General features: G+C 34.4%; 1 protein-coding gene across 1 annotated transcript; it reads right to left on the bottom strand.

The window, feature by feature from the left end:
- Positions 1 to 4,033: 4,033 nt before the first annotated feature.
- On the bottom strand, positions 4,034 to 12,384 carry LOC101896415 (lysoplasmalogenase-like protein TMEM86A). The gene is made up of 5 exons (XM_011295933.3): positions 12,043 to 12,384; positions 4,798 to 4,964; positions 4,550 to 4,740; positions 4,274 to 4,491; positions 4,034 to 4,201 (listed from the first exon to the last, which is right to left on the bottom strand). The coding sequence occupies exons 1-5, from the start codon at positions 12,088 to 12,090 to the stop codon at positions 4,061 to 4,063; spliced, it is 765 nt and encodes a 254-aa protein (XP_011294235.2). The 5' UTR covers positions 12,091 to 12,384; the 3' UTR covers positions 4,034 to 4,060.
- Positions 12,385 to 15,856: the final 3,472 nt, after the last annotated feature.

Raw genomic sequence — 15,856 nt, 5'->3', positions numbered from 1 at the left:
TGTTTGGCTACTGCGACGAGGGTTGTCAAGTTGCTTCTTTACTTTTCGAACCATTTCCGCTGATGTTGCTGTTTTCTTCCGTCTACTTCCTTGACTTCGGTCTACGCCACCAATATCACGGTAACGAGCGACGGTACGAGACGCAAAAGATTAATTCAAATTTAAATGCTGGAGTGCTCTAACAATAGCCACTTGTGGTTTTCCAACCAAATATGAAGAAATCACATTATCACGATTGATTTTCATCCATCACGAATAACTTTTTTTCTGGAAAATTCTCTCCAAAATGCTTTTGTACGCTTGTAAAAAATATAATGAGCTATCGCTGGAATAATTTTAACAGCTGTCGGGAGAGTTGTTTAGAAATGACAGCAGTCTGAAGTTGATTGCAGTTTTTTCATCTCACCCTATAGATACCCTAGTTTGTGAAAAAATTACATTCGAATATTATGAAAGTGTCAGAGGAAGAACTATTCAAGATCAAATTCCATTGTGAGTCTCTGAACAAAGGAAATTTGTATATTCAATATGTACCATGAAAAAATATAATCAACTTTTGCTAATTAAAACTCTAGTTTATTTTTGAAAATTTAGCACCTTTTTCCAATTTGCTGCAAAAAAAAAAAAAACTTAAAATTTCAATGTCCAATTGCCAGTCCTGCTTGTGAAAAATTCAAAGTGTATTTGATAGAACTCGTTTGCAGATCAGAATCCCAAAGGGGTTTCGGCTGCATGTGCCAAACTTTGGTAAAGCCTTTATATAGGCAATATTTACAGAGGGACCTCTATAGTTCAAAATATTTTTGGCAACATTTAGGTAAGAGATTTGAAATTTGCTAGAAATCTTTGGATTATATCCAGAATCATTGGTGCTGAAAATGGTAAAAGTTCCTCCCAATGTTAGATATTGCGAGGGGTATTCCATAAAGTAGATCGATAGGACCCACATTCTGAAATTTAGTAAAATTTTTTGTATATTATTTCCATGATTGACACTTTCTGCCTAAAGCGAAATTTTGTTTACTTTCAGACATTTCACATATACTATTAACATTCTTTCAAAAAAAACATACTTTTACAGACCTCCAACTCCTTATTCAAAAATGTCCAAGTGAGCGACGACAGGTACGCCACATCGTGCTATAGCGGCGAATAGTAACATTACACACTGATAGGCTTATGTCCGCGATAGGTAAACATTATTTTCGCTTGAACCAGCAGTTAAGCGAATTCATGTACTTGATAGAAGGTGATAAATAACAGATTTGAATTTTCAATTTTCTAAATTTTTTTTGGAGCTGAATGCTGACTTTTCATTTTTTTTCTGACTACAACAAATAGTGAAAAGTCTAAAATTTTTATTTCAAAATCCTCGCACTCAATACATTCTATTTTAATTGAGAGAGATCTATTCGTAGAGCCTTGAAAAAGGGCAGTCTTGGTAATAAGGCTGGGTTTTGGAAGTTCATACGAAAAGTACTAAAATGTACTAAAAATTCTGCCATATGAAATGAGAGCCACTGATGAAGTGCAGGATACGTGTACCATAGGGTTTTTGGTAATTCGAACTTTAATGTTACAAAAAGTTCTAAAATGGTACTAAACTTCTACAATGACGTGAACAGGTGGAGCTAAAACCTTAAAATTTGGTATGAGAACCAAGGACGGAAAGTAAGTTTGATACATGAAGGTGGGATGAAACTGGAATTTTTAAATTTTGTGTTAGTTTTGAAAGTGTATATTGCACTAGGTGCACTAAAAGTATATAATAGTTCTATATTACATATAATTTGGTATTGGATGAACAGCTAGTGCTTGAAATCTTAAATTTGGTTTTAAGGCCGCTGTTCGTGTGTAGCCTAGACATATGGAGATGATTTTGGAAATATGTACTACAAGTGCACGAAAAGTACTAAATGGTACTAAATTTGGTATTGGCAGTAGGTAGAGATGAAATTCTTAGATTTGATTTATAGATTACTGATGGTATTGGTTTGATAAAGGTTTGAAAGTGTGTACTATAATTTTACTAAAAGTACTAAATAATACCAAATTTGTATTGGGTGAATACCAAATTTGATATAGAGGTAATTGTTCGTATCTGTAGTTGGTGGTTTTACAAATGAGTAGTACTAAAATTATAAAAAAAGCGCTAAATGTTACAAAATTTGATATCGGTGAAGTGATAAAGCTGTAATTCCGAAATTGTATATTCAGATCTGAAAAGGAGATATCTAGTTAGTTTTGGTAATGTGAACTATATTTCTATGAAAAGTACTAAATGGTACCAAATTTGGTTAGTGCTGGAATCCACAAATTTGATATTGAGGTTTCTGTTAGTATTCGGAATTGGGATATGGAGGAGGTTTTAGAAATAGTACTATAATTGTACGAAAAGTACTAAATATTATTCAATTTTGTATTCAGTGAGTAAATAGAGCTGAAATTGTGAAAATGTATATCCAGGTCACTATTCGTGTCTGTGTTTAAGATATGGTGTGGTTTTGCAAATAAGTAGCACTAAAATTATACGAATAGAACTGAATGTTACTAAATCTGGTACTAAGTGAAGGGATACAGTTGAAATCCCGAATTTTGATATTGAGGTCTTTATTGGTATCTAGAATTGAAATATGGAAGTGGTTTTGAAAATGTGTACTAAAAGTACTGGGTGTGGGAATAGGGCTGCAATCCACAAATTTGATATTTAGGTCCATATTGGTAGCTGGGTTGAGATATGGAGTTGATTTTGAAAATGTGTACTAAAATTGTACGAAAAGTACGGAATAGTATTAAATTTTGTATTGGACGATGAAATAGAGCTGAAATTGTGAAAATGTATGTCCAGATCACTATTCGTGTCTGTGTTAAAAATATGGGGTGGTTTTGCAAATGAGTTATACGAAAAGTACTGAATGTTACTAAATTTGATAGTAAATGAAGGGATACAGTTGAAATCCCGAATTTTAATATTGAGATCTATATTGTCATCTGGAATGGAAATATAGAGGTGTTTTGAAAATTAAAGAAATAGGGCTGGAATCTTCAATTTTGATATTGAGGTCTATGTTGGTATCTGGAATTGTGATATGGAGGTGGTTTTGAAAATGTGTACCATAAATGTTCGAAAAGTACTAAATTTGTTATGGGGTGAAGGCCTGGAACTGGAATCTTCAAATATTGATATTGAGGTTGATGTTGTTATCTGGAATTGAGATATGCACATGGATTTGGGAATGTGTACTATAATAGTACTGAAAATACTAAATATTTCTAAATTTGGTATTGGGTGAAGGAATTGGGCTGGAATACCCAAATTTAATATTGGGGCCCATATTGGTATCTGGGATTGAGATATAGGGTATATGTAAGCAAAATACTTAATGTTACTAAATTTGTTATTAGGTGAAGGGATAGGACTGGAATCTTCTAATTTGATATTGAGATCCATGTTGGTATCTGGGATTGAGATATGGGTGCGGATTTGGAAGGTATACTTTTCACTGATGAAGTAGCCAGCACTTGCTAGTGTGGTATATAGTAAAAAGTAATGCTTTATACTCAAGTTACATTTATTTAACAAAGATTTCAAAACGTACAACATTGATCTACAAAAAATATGTACAATTTCATTTTTATATAATATTCTGTAATATTTATATAAATTTAATTTAAATAATTGGCATTTGTATTTGTTTATGATTAAATCATCTAATGATACGTCACTGTGCAGTTAAATATATTTTTGTCTTTTAAAATTGAGTTTTAACAATTTGTATATGTATATATTTTGGAAGATAAGTGGATTAACAAACATTTAACTATCTACAACTAGTTAACAGGTTTGAATTAAGTATTGATTTTTTCCTCTAAATGTATTTTTTCTGATAATACACAGATAATGGAAGTATTTCGGTTACATTTTTTTTGTTTGGTGGATACAAAGAGACATTGGGTTTATATGGTTGTTATTGTTTTGAAAATTTTTGTTGGTTTTGTTGTTTGTAAGTTTAATTAGTTTTGGTTTTCGAAGGAAGGAAGTTATTTTAAATCAGTCTTTTTATTTGACACGACGACGGCTACTGCTGTTGTTACGTCCCTTTCTGGGTGACATTATACCGGGCTTCTTTTTCGATATGTCAATGGTGGTACTTAGGGCAATGCCAAATTGAGCTGCATAATAGGTGATCATAATCCAGAGCTGGAAAGAGAAAAGTTACACAAAATTATGTTGGGATCTTTGATTCCGAACACAAATGTCTTCCATACTTACCCTTGCATTTGGAATTGATAGCAAGAACATATCCAAGGCAATCATACCATCAGACACCACAAACAATACACTGCAGATTGCACACAAAATAAACAGGGGAGTTTTTTGGTGGACAGCACGGGCAGTGGCACGGTAACACATGGTCAGCAAGAGGAACCCATAAACGGGCATACCCACAATCAGCACACCCTCAAGATGTTTGGCAACGACAGCAATCGCTAAAATCAATTAAAAAATAATTTTCCACAGAAAGTACATTAAGACCCTATTCCTTACCCACGGCCCATAGCACATAGAACGGTATGCCCAATTTCCAATTCAGGGGCTTCAAACCAAATGCCGATATGTAAAAGATTTGAGCAACAGCAAATGAACCCATGCCATGTGGGAACATATCAATATTGAGCAGAACATCACCACCACACGAGAATACCAGGCCAATGAGTATCAGTAGGGAATATTTGTACCTTAAAAAAATAAATATTGATTTAAATATTTAATTTTAATATCTGAACAGAACTTACTGTTTGTTGAATGCGAATCCCTTCATCACAACGAAAAACATAAGACTCACAATGGGTGCACACTTCAGAATGGTCGTCCATAGTTCGCCCTGGGGATTTCTTACGAAAGCAAAGTACAAAACCACAAAATTGACAAAGGGTGCCAAATTGAGAGCTTGACTTTTACACTGGGGGAAGAGTAAAGAATAAAATTAAGATTTAATAAAAAATAGAAATAGTTCTAACTATCTAATGTTATTGAATTTGATGTCTTTTGAGAATTAAAGTGCCAGCCAAAGCCGTGTCTTGGGGAATACATAGGAGTCCTATAGGTTATTTGTTGAATGAAGATTAGAGAATTTGCTGAAAATGATATGGAGGTCATGCATATGAAACAACTAGCAAGTGCCCGGCACTTCGTCAGCGAAAAGTCTACCTCAAAATTTTAGTTTTGGTCCAACAATTCTTATTAGGTCTTTTTAATACTAAAAATGCAACATTTGTACAGTTTGATAATTTTTTAACCAAACTTCACACGTCGTACGTAACTCTTAGACTTTCAAGGTTTAATATATTATTCAAATTTTTTACTTTTTCGGAAAGAATAATGAAAAAATGTTTACCTTTACAACAAAAAACCTTTAAGCTCTTTTATTTTGAAGTCTACCGAGAAGGATGTTAATAAAACCTTGCACAATGGACCCACATCCAATTTTTCTATTCATAACTATTTTAACGTATATATTAAATTTCAGAATTTTATATCCATCCCTTCACCCAATACCAAATTTGTTACCGTTTTGTACTTTTCATTCAATTATGGTACACATTTCCAAAACCACCTCCATACCACAATTCCGGACACCAACGGTGATCTCGACATGAAATTTCAGAATATCAGCTCTATTCCTTTACCCAATACCAAATGAAATACTATTTAGTACTTTTCGTACAATTATACAGGGTGAGACGAAAAAACTGCAACCAAATTCAGACAGTTGTCATTTTTAAACGTCTCCTCCGACAGCTGTTTGGCTGGAAAACCACAAGTCGTTACAGCACTCCAGCTTTTAACTGTGAATAAATATTTTGTGTCTCCTACCATAATAGCTCGTTACCGTGATACTGGTAGCGTAGCCTAACGCCAAGGAAGTAAACGGAAGAAAACAGCAACATCAGCAGATATGGCTCGAAAAGTAAAGAAGCGACTTGATCGAAACCCGCGTCGCAATGGCCGAAAAATGGCTCGTGAGCTGAATATATCGCAATATTCCATTCGGCAAATATTGAAAGTCGGGGTCGGAAAGAAAATAGACTCAAAAGAGCTAAAGAGTTGCTTCGCTTGGCCGAAAGTTGTGAAATGCAGAATTCGGTTTTCTCCGATGAGAAAACGTTCGTTGACCGGCAGTTTGTAAACAAACAAAATGATCGTGTTTACTTGCCACAGAGGTCACCTGAAAATGTGCATCTTCGGTTGGCCACCAGAACTCATGGTGATGGTATGGGCCGCCATAACAGCCCATGGTCGCTCTCCGCTCGTATCAGATTAAATGCCGAATACTCTCGCAAAAATATTCTGGAGATTGTATTAAAGACATGGGCACACGAACATTTTGGCCGCAGACCTTGGATATTCCAACAGGACTCAGCATCATCGCACTCAGCACGCGCCACCCAAGAATTGTTACAAAATGAGGTTCCTCGCTTAATTTGCAGCGCACAATGGCCACCAAAATATCCGGATAACAATCTGTTGGACTATTGCGTCTGGAGTATTTTGAAAAGCAAGGTTGGCTCTAATACAAAAGTGTCGACCACCTGAAGCAAGCGCTTCGCCGGGAATGGGCCAAAATAACGAAGAGCAACATTCGGGCAGCGTGTGACGGTTTCATTGGCCTTTTGAAGGCCATAATTCGTGCCAAAGGTGACCAATTCGAACATTCCGACATTTTTTGCTTTCATTCAATAAAATTTAAAAAAAAAATGCAAATCCTATTTTCAAGTAGATTTCCTCCTCTTTACATTCCAAATACCGAAAATAAACTTTATATTGATGATATATCAAGTACTGGGCATGTATAGAAACTATCTATACCGATACACCACATTTTCAATACCAATAACAAGGTATTGTTCCGAATTTCAGAACTTTACATAAAATAATGAAGACTCAGATATGCAAAATGTGAAGATTTTATCTCTTTTTATTAAAAAAACATCATGTTACGGAATGAGTACCTTTTGGTACTTTTCGTAGACTTACCATTCGAAATCCCTAAAAACGGTTTTGTTACATCTATGCTACACTAAAGCAGTGACACATTATGCATGCCATTCCACCAATACTAATGGCACCCTCCTATTACGAACTTCCAGAATACTTTCCAACCTTTGAAATTTGACAGTCCATAGGCTGGTTTTTAGGAAATTCGTACTAAGAGGATACGAAAAGTACTAATCATTTAATACTTTCTCAAATATGGAAAGATAGTGTCTTATGGAGTGCAGGGTTTTTGGAAATTCGAACAAAACTTCTAAAATGGTCCGATTATGTGAATGGACAGAGCTAAAAACTGGAAATTTGATATTAGTATCAAATTTTTGTATTGGGGTCCCTGTTAGTGGAAGATTTTTTATAAAGAGATGGTTTTGGAAATGTTTACTGCATGTGTACGAAAAGTACTAAATAGTATTTTTTTTGCAAAATTGGTGAGATAATGCTTGAAATCTGAAATATGGTATTGGGGTCGCCATTCGTGTTAAGCCCAGGCATATGGAGTGATTTCGGGAATTTTTACTATGTACAAAAAGTACTAACTGGTAATAAGTTTATGGAATGTACATAAAATTTTGAAATTTGTATCTGTGTTTAAGATTTGTCGGTGTTTTGGAATACTCGCTATATATGTACGAATAGTACTAAATGGTACTAAATTAGATATTGGGTGAAGGGATAAGACTGGAATACCGAAATTTAATATTGAGGTCTTTGTTGGTATCTCAAGTTGTGAGGTTTTAGAAATATGTACTATATTTGCACAAAAAGTACTAACTAGTACTTAATTTGGTATTGTATAAAGGGATAGAGCTGAAATCCTGATATTTGATATTGTAGCTGAAAAAAGGAGATGGTTTTGGAAAAGCATACTGTGAACGTAAGAAAAGTGCAGAGCTTGAATCCTGAAATTTGATATTGAGGACTTTGTTGGTTTCTAAGATTTAGATATGGTGGTGGCCAATTATTATTATTAAAGACGTTGAAATAGTATTGGGCAGAAAAATTGGATTGTGCAAGGTTTTGACTAATTGCTCTTCGGTAATCTTCAAATCCAAAGAATTGGTAAACTTTTCGATTATCATTTTCGTTAAAGGAAACATTTAAACATTATCGAACTGGTGCAGCGGAAAATTTAGTAATATGCATAAAGATTTGTATGGAAATGTTGTCCAGAAATAATGATACCAATTTTGAGCACAAAAAAGAACTGTTGGAGCGAATCTAAAATTTTAAGATGGAATTTTAGCGGGCGCTTGCTAATTTTTATATAAATCTTTGAATATATTCCATAACTAGAATCACACGAGTATTTAAAAAATCGGTCTACCGAAATATTCGAAAAATATGCCTGCAATTAATTTTAATAGTTTCACGCTTAATTTGAATGATTCAATGTAACATCAATCTATATATATAAATGTAAGTTGTGTTAGTTACTACGCTTATAACTTAAGAACCGCTGTACTAATTTTAACGATTCACACAAATTCGGAATTTTCTCCTCTCCGAAAAGGATAATATCCAAAAAAAATCGCGTAAGAATGTGATATATTAACATTTTCATTTTGACTTTTCAAATGTACAATAGTAATGTTTTATTTTCCATGATTTTTTTCTAATTTTGACTTACTTTTTTCTAATGTACATTTGTAGTGTTTTTATATTTTATTTTTGAATTCGAATATTAATACCAATTTATTTGACTTGATTTCTTGAGAACTGAAATTGATGGCGGGTTACATGGAAGTGTAGTACCGAATTATGTGGTGGCGAAACGGTATAGATGATATCGAGATAATTTAACGCGGTCACACTAAAGTTAAAAGATAATTACCTTTTCAAAATCGCTAAAAAATCACGAAAAAGGGATCTCTTTGCAAAAATTCTCAAATCGGGAAAAATCGAAAAAAAAAATGTTTCAATGGAATCGAATTTTAAAATAATAGTACATTCTATTGACAAACTTTGTGAGTATCTTTAAACATTTGCTGTAAAAAATCAGCGAACAAGTTGAAGATTTTTTGAATTCGTTATTCTTCTTTTGTCAATTTGTATTATCATATTGAATTCAGTGGATTTTTTGTGAACAAAATAAAGAATAATTTTTCACGAAAAAAATGAAATAAGTGCGAAATACGATGTTAACTGACATCTGCCTTTCAACTCCAGAACCTACATTGTGGTTCAGCTGGAAGATGCGAACACATTTCAACAAACAAAAATGACCGAAAAAGCCCAATGACGCTCATTTCAAAGCGTGGACCTACTTCTTTTATGTGCAAAATTTATTGGGTGTAGAATCAGTAAAATACCGAATATAAAAGGTGCAAAATAATAGAGCGCATGGGACTTTTAGTAAGAAAAGGATTTTTATCCTTCCAGAAATTCTTTCCAATCATTCAAGATACCTTAAATCGCTTTTGCAGGGCATAATATCGGTCATAACTCACAGATAAGGATACAATCCGATTTCACATTTATATAACCATCGTATGATTTAAGCTATTTTTGAGGTCGTGGCCACTTTTTTCATTTTTGGCCCTTATTTGGCATAATTGTTTCTAAGGGGGTAGAGAACCTCTTCGCATAAAATTGGAAATTTTCAGTGTAGGGCACATAGTTGTCTTGACCACATTCATCAATAGATTTGGCTAAAAAATTGTATTTATGCTACCCTGGGATGGTTCCCTACATCATACAGATAATTGCCACATAGGAATTTATTTAAGTAAAGTCCCCACATTGGAGTATCCCCAAGTCCACTTTCACATTTAATGTGTGGTCAGAAAAGAACATTTTGTATTCTATTGAATTTGTAACCCCTAAGAGAATATTGGTTGGGAACGTAGATTTGGGATGTACATCTATATGAAATAAATTGTGAAAACATGAACAAATTACAAATATAAGAAAGTAGCACGGGACCGAATATTTGTTGAATCGTCATTGAATTATACTTTGATGAAAAATATGGACTTTATGGGGTCTCCAACTTACAATTTAAATGGCAAATAAAATTAATTTCCACCTTACGGTAATGGGTGTAAAATAGTAATTATATTTGTCTATTTTGAAATCATTTTGCCCTCAGTTATGAGGTGGATAAAACTATTTTTAATTATTTAAATCACGCGAATTTTTTTTTTCAGTTTGACATGCTATGTTGTGCTGCTATATTTTTGATTTGGCCTCTATTTGTCATCTTGGATTATAAGGAGTAGAAGAAAGTTTTCAATGTAGGTCGATGTTTCGGAGTAGTGCCCATATGAAGGTTCCTCCTAATTTTACAATTTTTCAAAGGATTTGGCTAAAAATGTGTATTTGGGGGTGAAAATCTTACACAAAAATTTCAACATATCTACATATTTTAGAATTTTCTCAAGTCCACCTTTTGGCGGACAAACAGACCCACATGGTAAATCGGACTTATGAGGACTCTAATGCACAATCTGAGGTGCTAATGGGTTTAAAAAAGTAATTAACTTTGGGTATTCTTAAATCATTCAGCCCACAATTATGAGGTGTACAAAATACTGTAAATTCCAAATTACTGCTGAGTTGACTGGAAAATTTTGCTACCATCATAAAAATTAAAATTACATGGGGATAAGATTGATATATATTTTTTATAGATTTGATAGCACATCCACACATTTGAAGCCCACGATTTAAATATTGAAGCCCACCGCTTAAATATGGGTACAGGTATTTTAAAACACTTTTAATCGACCAGTACGTGAACACTTATATCTGTCATGTCTGTGAATAATTATGCTTTGACAATTATGCATAATAGAAAAAAAGGGTCCGGCAACGCGGACCGGGCCAGCTAGTATATAATAAATAAACATCAATGTAAAATTTTGATAAAATTTTATTAATTTAAAAAAAAATATAGGCTTAACTAAAATAAAGAAATTCCTTCCCACCCGTTAATCGGATAGCAACCATACATTTCAACAAATCTCCAATAAGAAGCTATAAATAACGGTGATTAGATTAAAGACCAACTAAAGATAAGTTTGATCAAGTATATGCCAATGGGTCTAAAAAACTACAGGATCATTGGTGGCAAACACAAATATTTTCGATAATCTATTGAAAACGACAGTACGACACTGTTGTTATTAAAAACGATAAGACTTTATGAGAGTCATATAGTGGCATACGTATTGAAATTACTCGCTGAGTCTCGAAACTTAAAAAAGAATTGATTTGGCAGGAAACTAGTTTTAAATATTCGTTGGAAAATGGCATCCTGCACCAAAAAGCTGATCACTCGAGAAATGAAGGTGACATTTTGAGATCATTGCTATGGGATATGTGAAAGAATAACTCAAGCTCAAGTTAGCCATTATCTATAAAGGTATCATTATAAGAGACATAAATATTTCTTCTCACCATTATTTAAACAACTCTAATGGCATCTCTTTAGAACAACCTATGTTTTATCCTTTTTCCAATACGAAAGCTCTTTCATCTACATATTCATCCTTTTTGTTTATCAAAAAAAGCTCTTCTCTTGTAAAAGTATAACATACTTTTACAAGAGAAGAGCTGTTGCACAACAACGCACAGAACCAAAACACACACCGACAGACAAGGTCAAGGACGCACAGGAAAACATACAATTTTCGCCTTCGACAATAACAAATGGACAAAGGGCGCGCAATAGGACCTTGTTTTGTAACAAAACAATTTGGTACATAAATCACAATTAAAATGAATGGCAGATAGCTATAATTAGAAATAAGTAAGGAATACAAATTCAAGCAATTGTTGGGTTTTTTTCAAATTTCGCAAAATTCAAATCAAACAAAATATTCACAAAGCATGCAAAGGTAAAAGAAATCCATGGAATTTCTGGCAAACAATTGGAAACACAAGTAATGATTAAAATGATTTTCCAAAGCCAATATCAAAACTAAAAGCTAGAAAGCAATAGCAATGAATTAAGAAAAAAAACTAAATTCTTTGGATGTCTGTACCTCTGCATGCGGCGGATGAGGACTTACAAGGTGAATTAAATCCGTCATTTTGTAAATTTCCGGTAATGATTTTCCCAGAATCAGCCACTTTCTCGACAATGTTTTGAAAAAATTGCGTGCACTTTTGTTGATGTTGTTATTGTTTTCTTTTTTCAATTCACTGTTTTTTTTTTGTGCAGCCAGATATACAAGTGATTGACCCCACTCACAAACCCAAAAGAACACACCGACACACGAACTCGTACCCACAAACACGTTACACTGGCAAATGTTTTCTGAAGCGTGCCTGGTGCCGTACGAAGCGTTTTACTAAATTGACTGCCAGCAACTAACTAAACTACGGCGAATACTCTCACTCATGCACCTAATTAGTGCCAAAGGTCTAGCTGGCTTTATCATTTGACAATTTCACTTACATACATACATATTTATTTATCTCGCTCTCGAGCCGGTAGCTACATACACACTAGCAACAAAGAGAGCTTTACGGCAGATAACAAACATAATAAATTTATTTATTTGTTGGAGGTTTGTTTGTTTGTTTTTATAAAATGCGTTCTGTTTTTTTGCCTCCCGCTCTTTCAAAACGCTCTCTCGGTTGGTGGGTTTTTATCAATTAAGCTCTTTTTGAACAACCCCACTTTGGCACTCTCGTGAAATTTAAAACTCAGAGAAAGTTTGCATGTGAGAGAAAAGAGACACGGAATAGGTTTTTTGTTATTTTGAGAGAAAGCTCATTTTATGCTATCACTGAATGTTGAAACGTAATGTAAACAATCAACAGGTGAACCGAGCTTTATTTATTGTGTGACCTACTCTTTATGTGACAATCGGCAAACACGACACGTGTAATATCCTATTGTAAAACAAGTTCGACCCGGCTTCATTATAATATATACTTAATTAAAATTAGGTTCAAATCTCAGGGAGCTGAGAAACCGAAATGAAGGTTGATATATGCGGCAGAACACTAAAAATCCCTAAACTCACGAAATCCAGCTAATTTCGTGCTGATTAGATTCATATTCTTTTGCGATAGATTTTGTGCTGAAGTCGCACGAGGGCTTCGCAAAAACTTTGGAGAGATAAAAGAGCATTTAAATCATGTTTCTGTTCTAAGTCTTCAAAAAAATAAAAAAAAACAAGTAAGAAAATGCTATAATCGTGCGGGGCCGACTATGGTACACACTACAACACTACAATATGTTAGAAGCCCCCTTATGTCCAAATCCATATTGGAAAATTTCGCTTTTGAAATTAGGATTTTTTTTATCCACTCCGTCGGGCTGTTAGTTGTTGTAGTCCATTTTACAGATAAATATAATCCAATAGTCATCCAAAATGCTAGAATTCTTCCCTGTCCTTAACTATCTTCACAGGCGTGTCGATTGGCTTCAATTGTGTGATCGGAAAAACATTTCTGTTTTTGGTGAATTTGAACCCCTAAATATTTTGCAATCATTTCCAAAAGCAAAAAGGCCCTCTGTATCTCCAAATTAAGACTCATCTATCAGAAATTCGCCTTTTGTGTATTTCGGATATCGCCTGTAAGTAATGCTGGTACTTTTTCACACAAAATTAGTGGTCCATTGTACCCGCTGTCCTAACTCTAACTTTATGCGAGATTTCGTGTCCTTTGGTTTCTATTTGTGACCTTTATAACGGCTGCAAAATTAGGAACATTTTTGTTGTTGGTCCATTTCAACCCCCTAATATGTTGCGGCCATCATTGAAAACAATAGGCCTAGCCCTTCTGAGCCCAACCCTACCCTTGTGAAAACTTTCGTGAGGATCGAACGATAATTGCAATACTTATATAATATACCCAACCTGTGTTGCAAGGTGAAAAAATATAACAAAATATTATAAGTCAAATTGAAAAAATCGTTATCGCATGCGAAAATATGAAAAATATAAAAAAATATCACAAAATACTACAAAATCTATATTAACATCTTTATTGGCATATTTTTCTGCGATTTTTTTAGATTTATACTTTTATGTCAAGAGGGCATTCTGAATTGACGGGATGAAAAATATTCGGGGTTTAATGGAAAATTTGACTTTTATTTAACACAAATGTTGTGGCCTATTTCACCCACTAGATATTACCCGATGGCCATCTAAATTGGAAGGCTTCCTCCCAGCCCTAAGCTCTAGCCCCATGCTTACTTCCGCTTTGATTGGTCTATAATTGCGACCTGTAGAGAAACTGCAAAATCAGGATTTTTTTCAGTTTTTGGCCCATTTCAACCCCTAAATATTATGCGATCATCTCCAAAAGAAATAGGGTTCTATTCTGACCCTAGCTTCACCTCCATTCCAAATTTCGTGAAAATCGGGCCAAAATTGCGACCTGTAGAGTGATAACAAATTAACATGGACAGACGGACGGACGGACATACATAGCTAGATCGACTCAGCTCGGCGAGATAGGAAGATCCACATATACTGTCCTATGTGGGAAACCAATATTTTGTGGTGTTAAATAATTTTTGGCCCAATCAAACTTATAATACCCCCAATACATAGTGTTGTTGGGTATAATAAAACAATGCAATATTTCTTGATGGGGTATATGTGCTAATTGAACCCTAAACGTGAAATATTGCACCCTAAGAAATATCTTTGAGAAATTTTGTCATTCCGTTTGTAAGTCCTCGAAATACAGGGTGAGATAAAAAAATCTGCAACAAAGTCAAACGCCATAATCTTTACATTTGTTTTGAAATTTTATTGAATGAAAGCAAAATTGTCGGAAATAGCATTAAATTTTAGAATAAGTTTAGATTTGTTCGAATTGGTCACCTTTGGCACGAAATATGGCCTTCAAACGGCCAATGAAACCGTCACACGCTGCCCGAATGTTGCTCTTCGGTATTTTGGCCCATTTCCAGCGAAGTTCTTGCTTGAGGTGATCGACACTTTGGTATTTTGCGTTTCAAAATACTCCAGACACAATAGTCCAACGGATTGGTATCCGGAGATTTTGGTGGCCATTGTGCGCTGGAAATGAAGTGAGGTACCTCATTTTGTAACCATTCTTGGGTGGTGCGTGCTAAGTGCGATGGTGATGAATCCTGTTGGAATGTTCAAGGTCAGCGGCCAAATGTATTCGGTATTTATTGAGTTCTGGTGGCCAACCGAATGTGCACATTTTCAGCTGACCTCCTAGGTAAGTAAACAGGATCATTTTGTTTGTTTACAAACTGCTGGACAACGAATGTTTTCTCTTCAGAGAAAACCAAATTCGGCAGTTCATCACTTTCGGCCAAGCGAAGCAGATTAAGTTCGTAAATGGGTCACGGCAACTCCCCTTTATCGGTGTTTGGATGATATTAGCGTCATTATTCAACGGAATTGTTTCAAATTTCGTATTTGATTTTTGGAATGGGTACTACAACCTATGACAAAAAAATTAAAAATTCGTGTAGCCTCTACATAACGGTATCTCCTAACATTCGATATTTTTATGGTATTAGAGACATTATACACCGGAATTGTTTAATTGTTTGTATTTAAAGTTCGTAACGGATACTACAGCCTAATACAGAGAATTGGCTGTCCAGGTCCACGTCTTCGTATATCCCCCATATAATGGTACCTCCCGATATTCGATATTTTGATGATTTTAGTTACACTATTCATTTTTTTCAAGTTTCGCATTTGAATATTGTAATGGCTTATGACAAAAGTCGCCTATGCAGGTCCAGGTCGTCGTATATACCCTAATATAACGGCTACATTCGGAATTTTTAAGATTTTAACGGTTTTATTATTGTTACTTTTTTTGAAAATGTCCAAATTCGTTCCA

The sequence above is a fragment of the Musca domestica genome, unplaced genomic scaffold (genome assembly GCF_030504385.1).
Source record: "Musca domestica strain aabys unplaced genomic scaffold, Musca_domestica.polishedcontigs.V.1.1 468, whole genome shotgun sequence".
Classification (NCBI taxonomy): domain Eukaryota; kingdom Metazoa; phylum Arthropoda; class Insecta; order Diptera; family Muscidae; genus Musca; species Musca domestica.
This window is presented reverse-complemented; position numbering and strand designations above follow the sequence as displayed.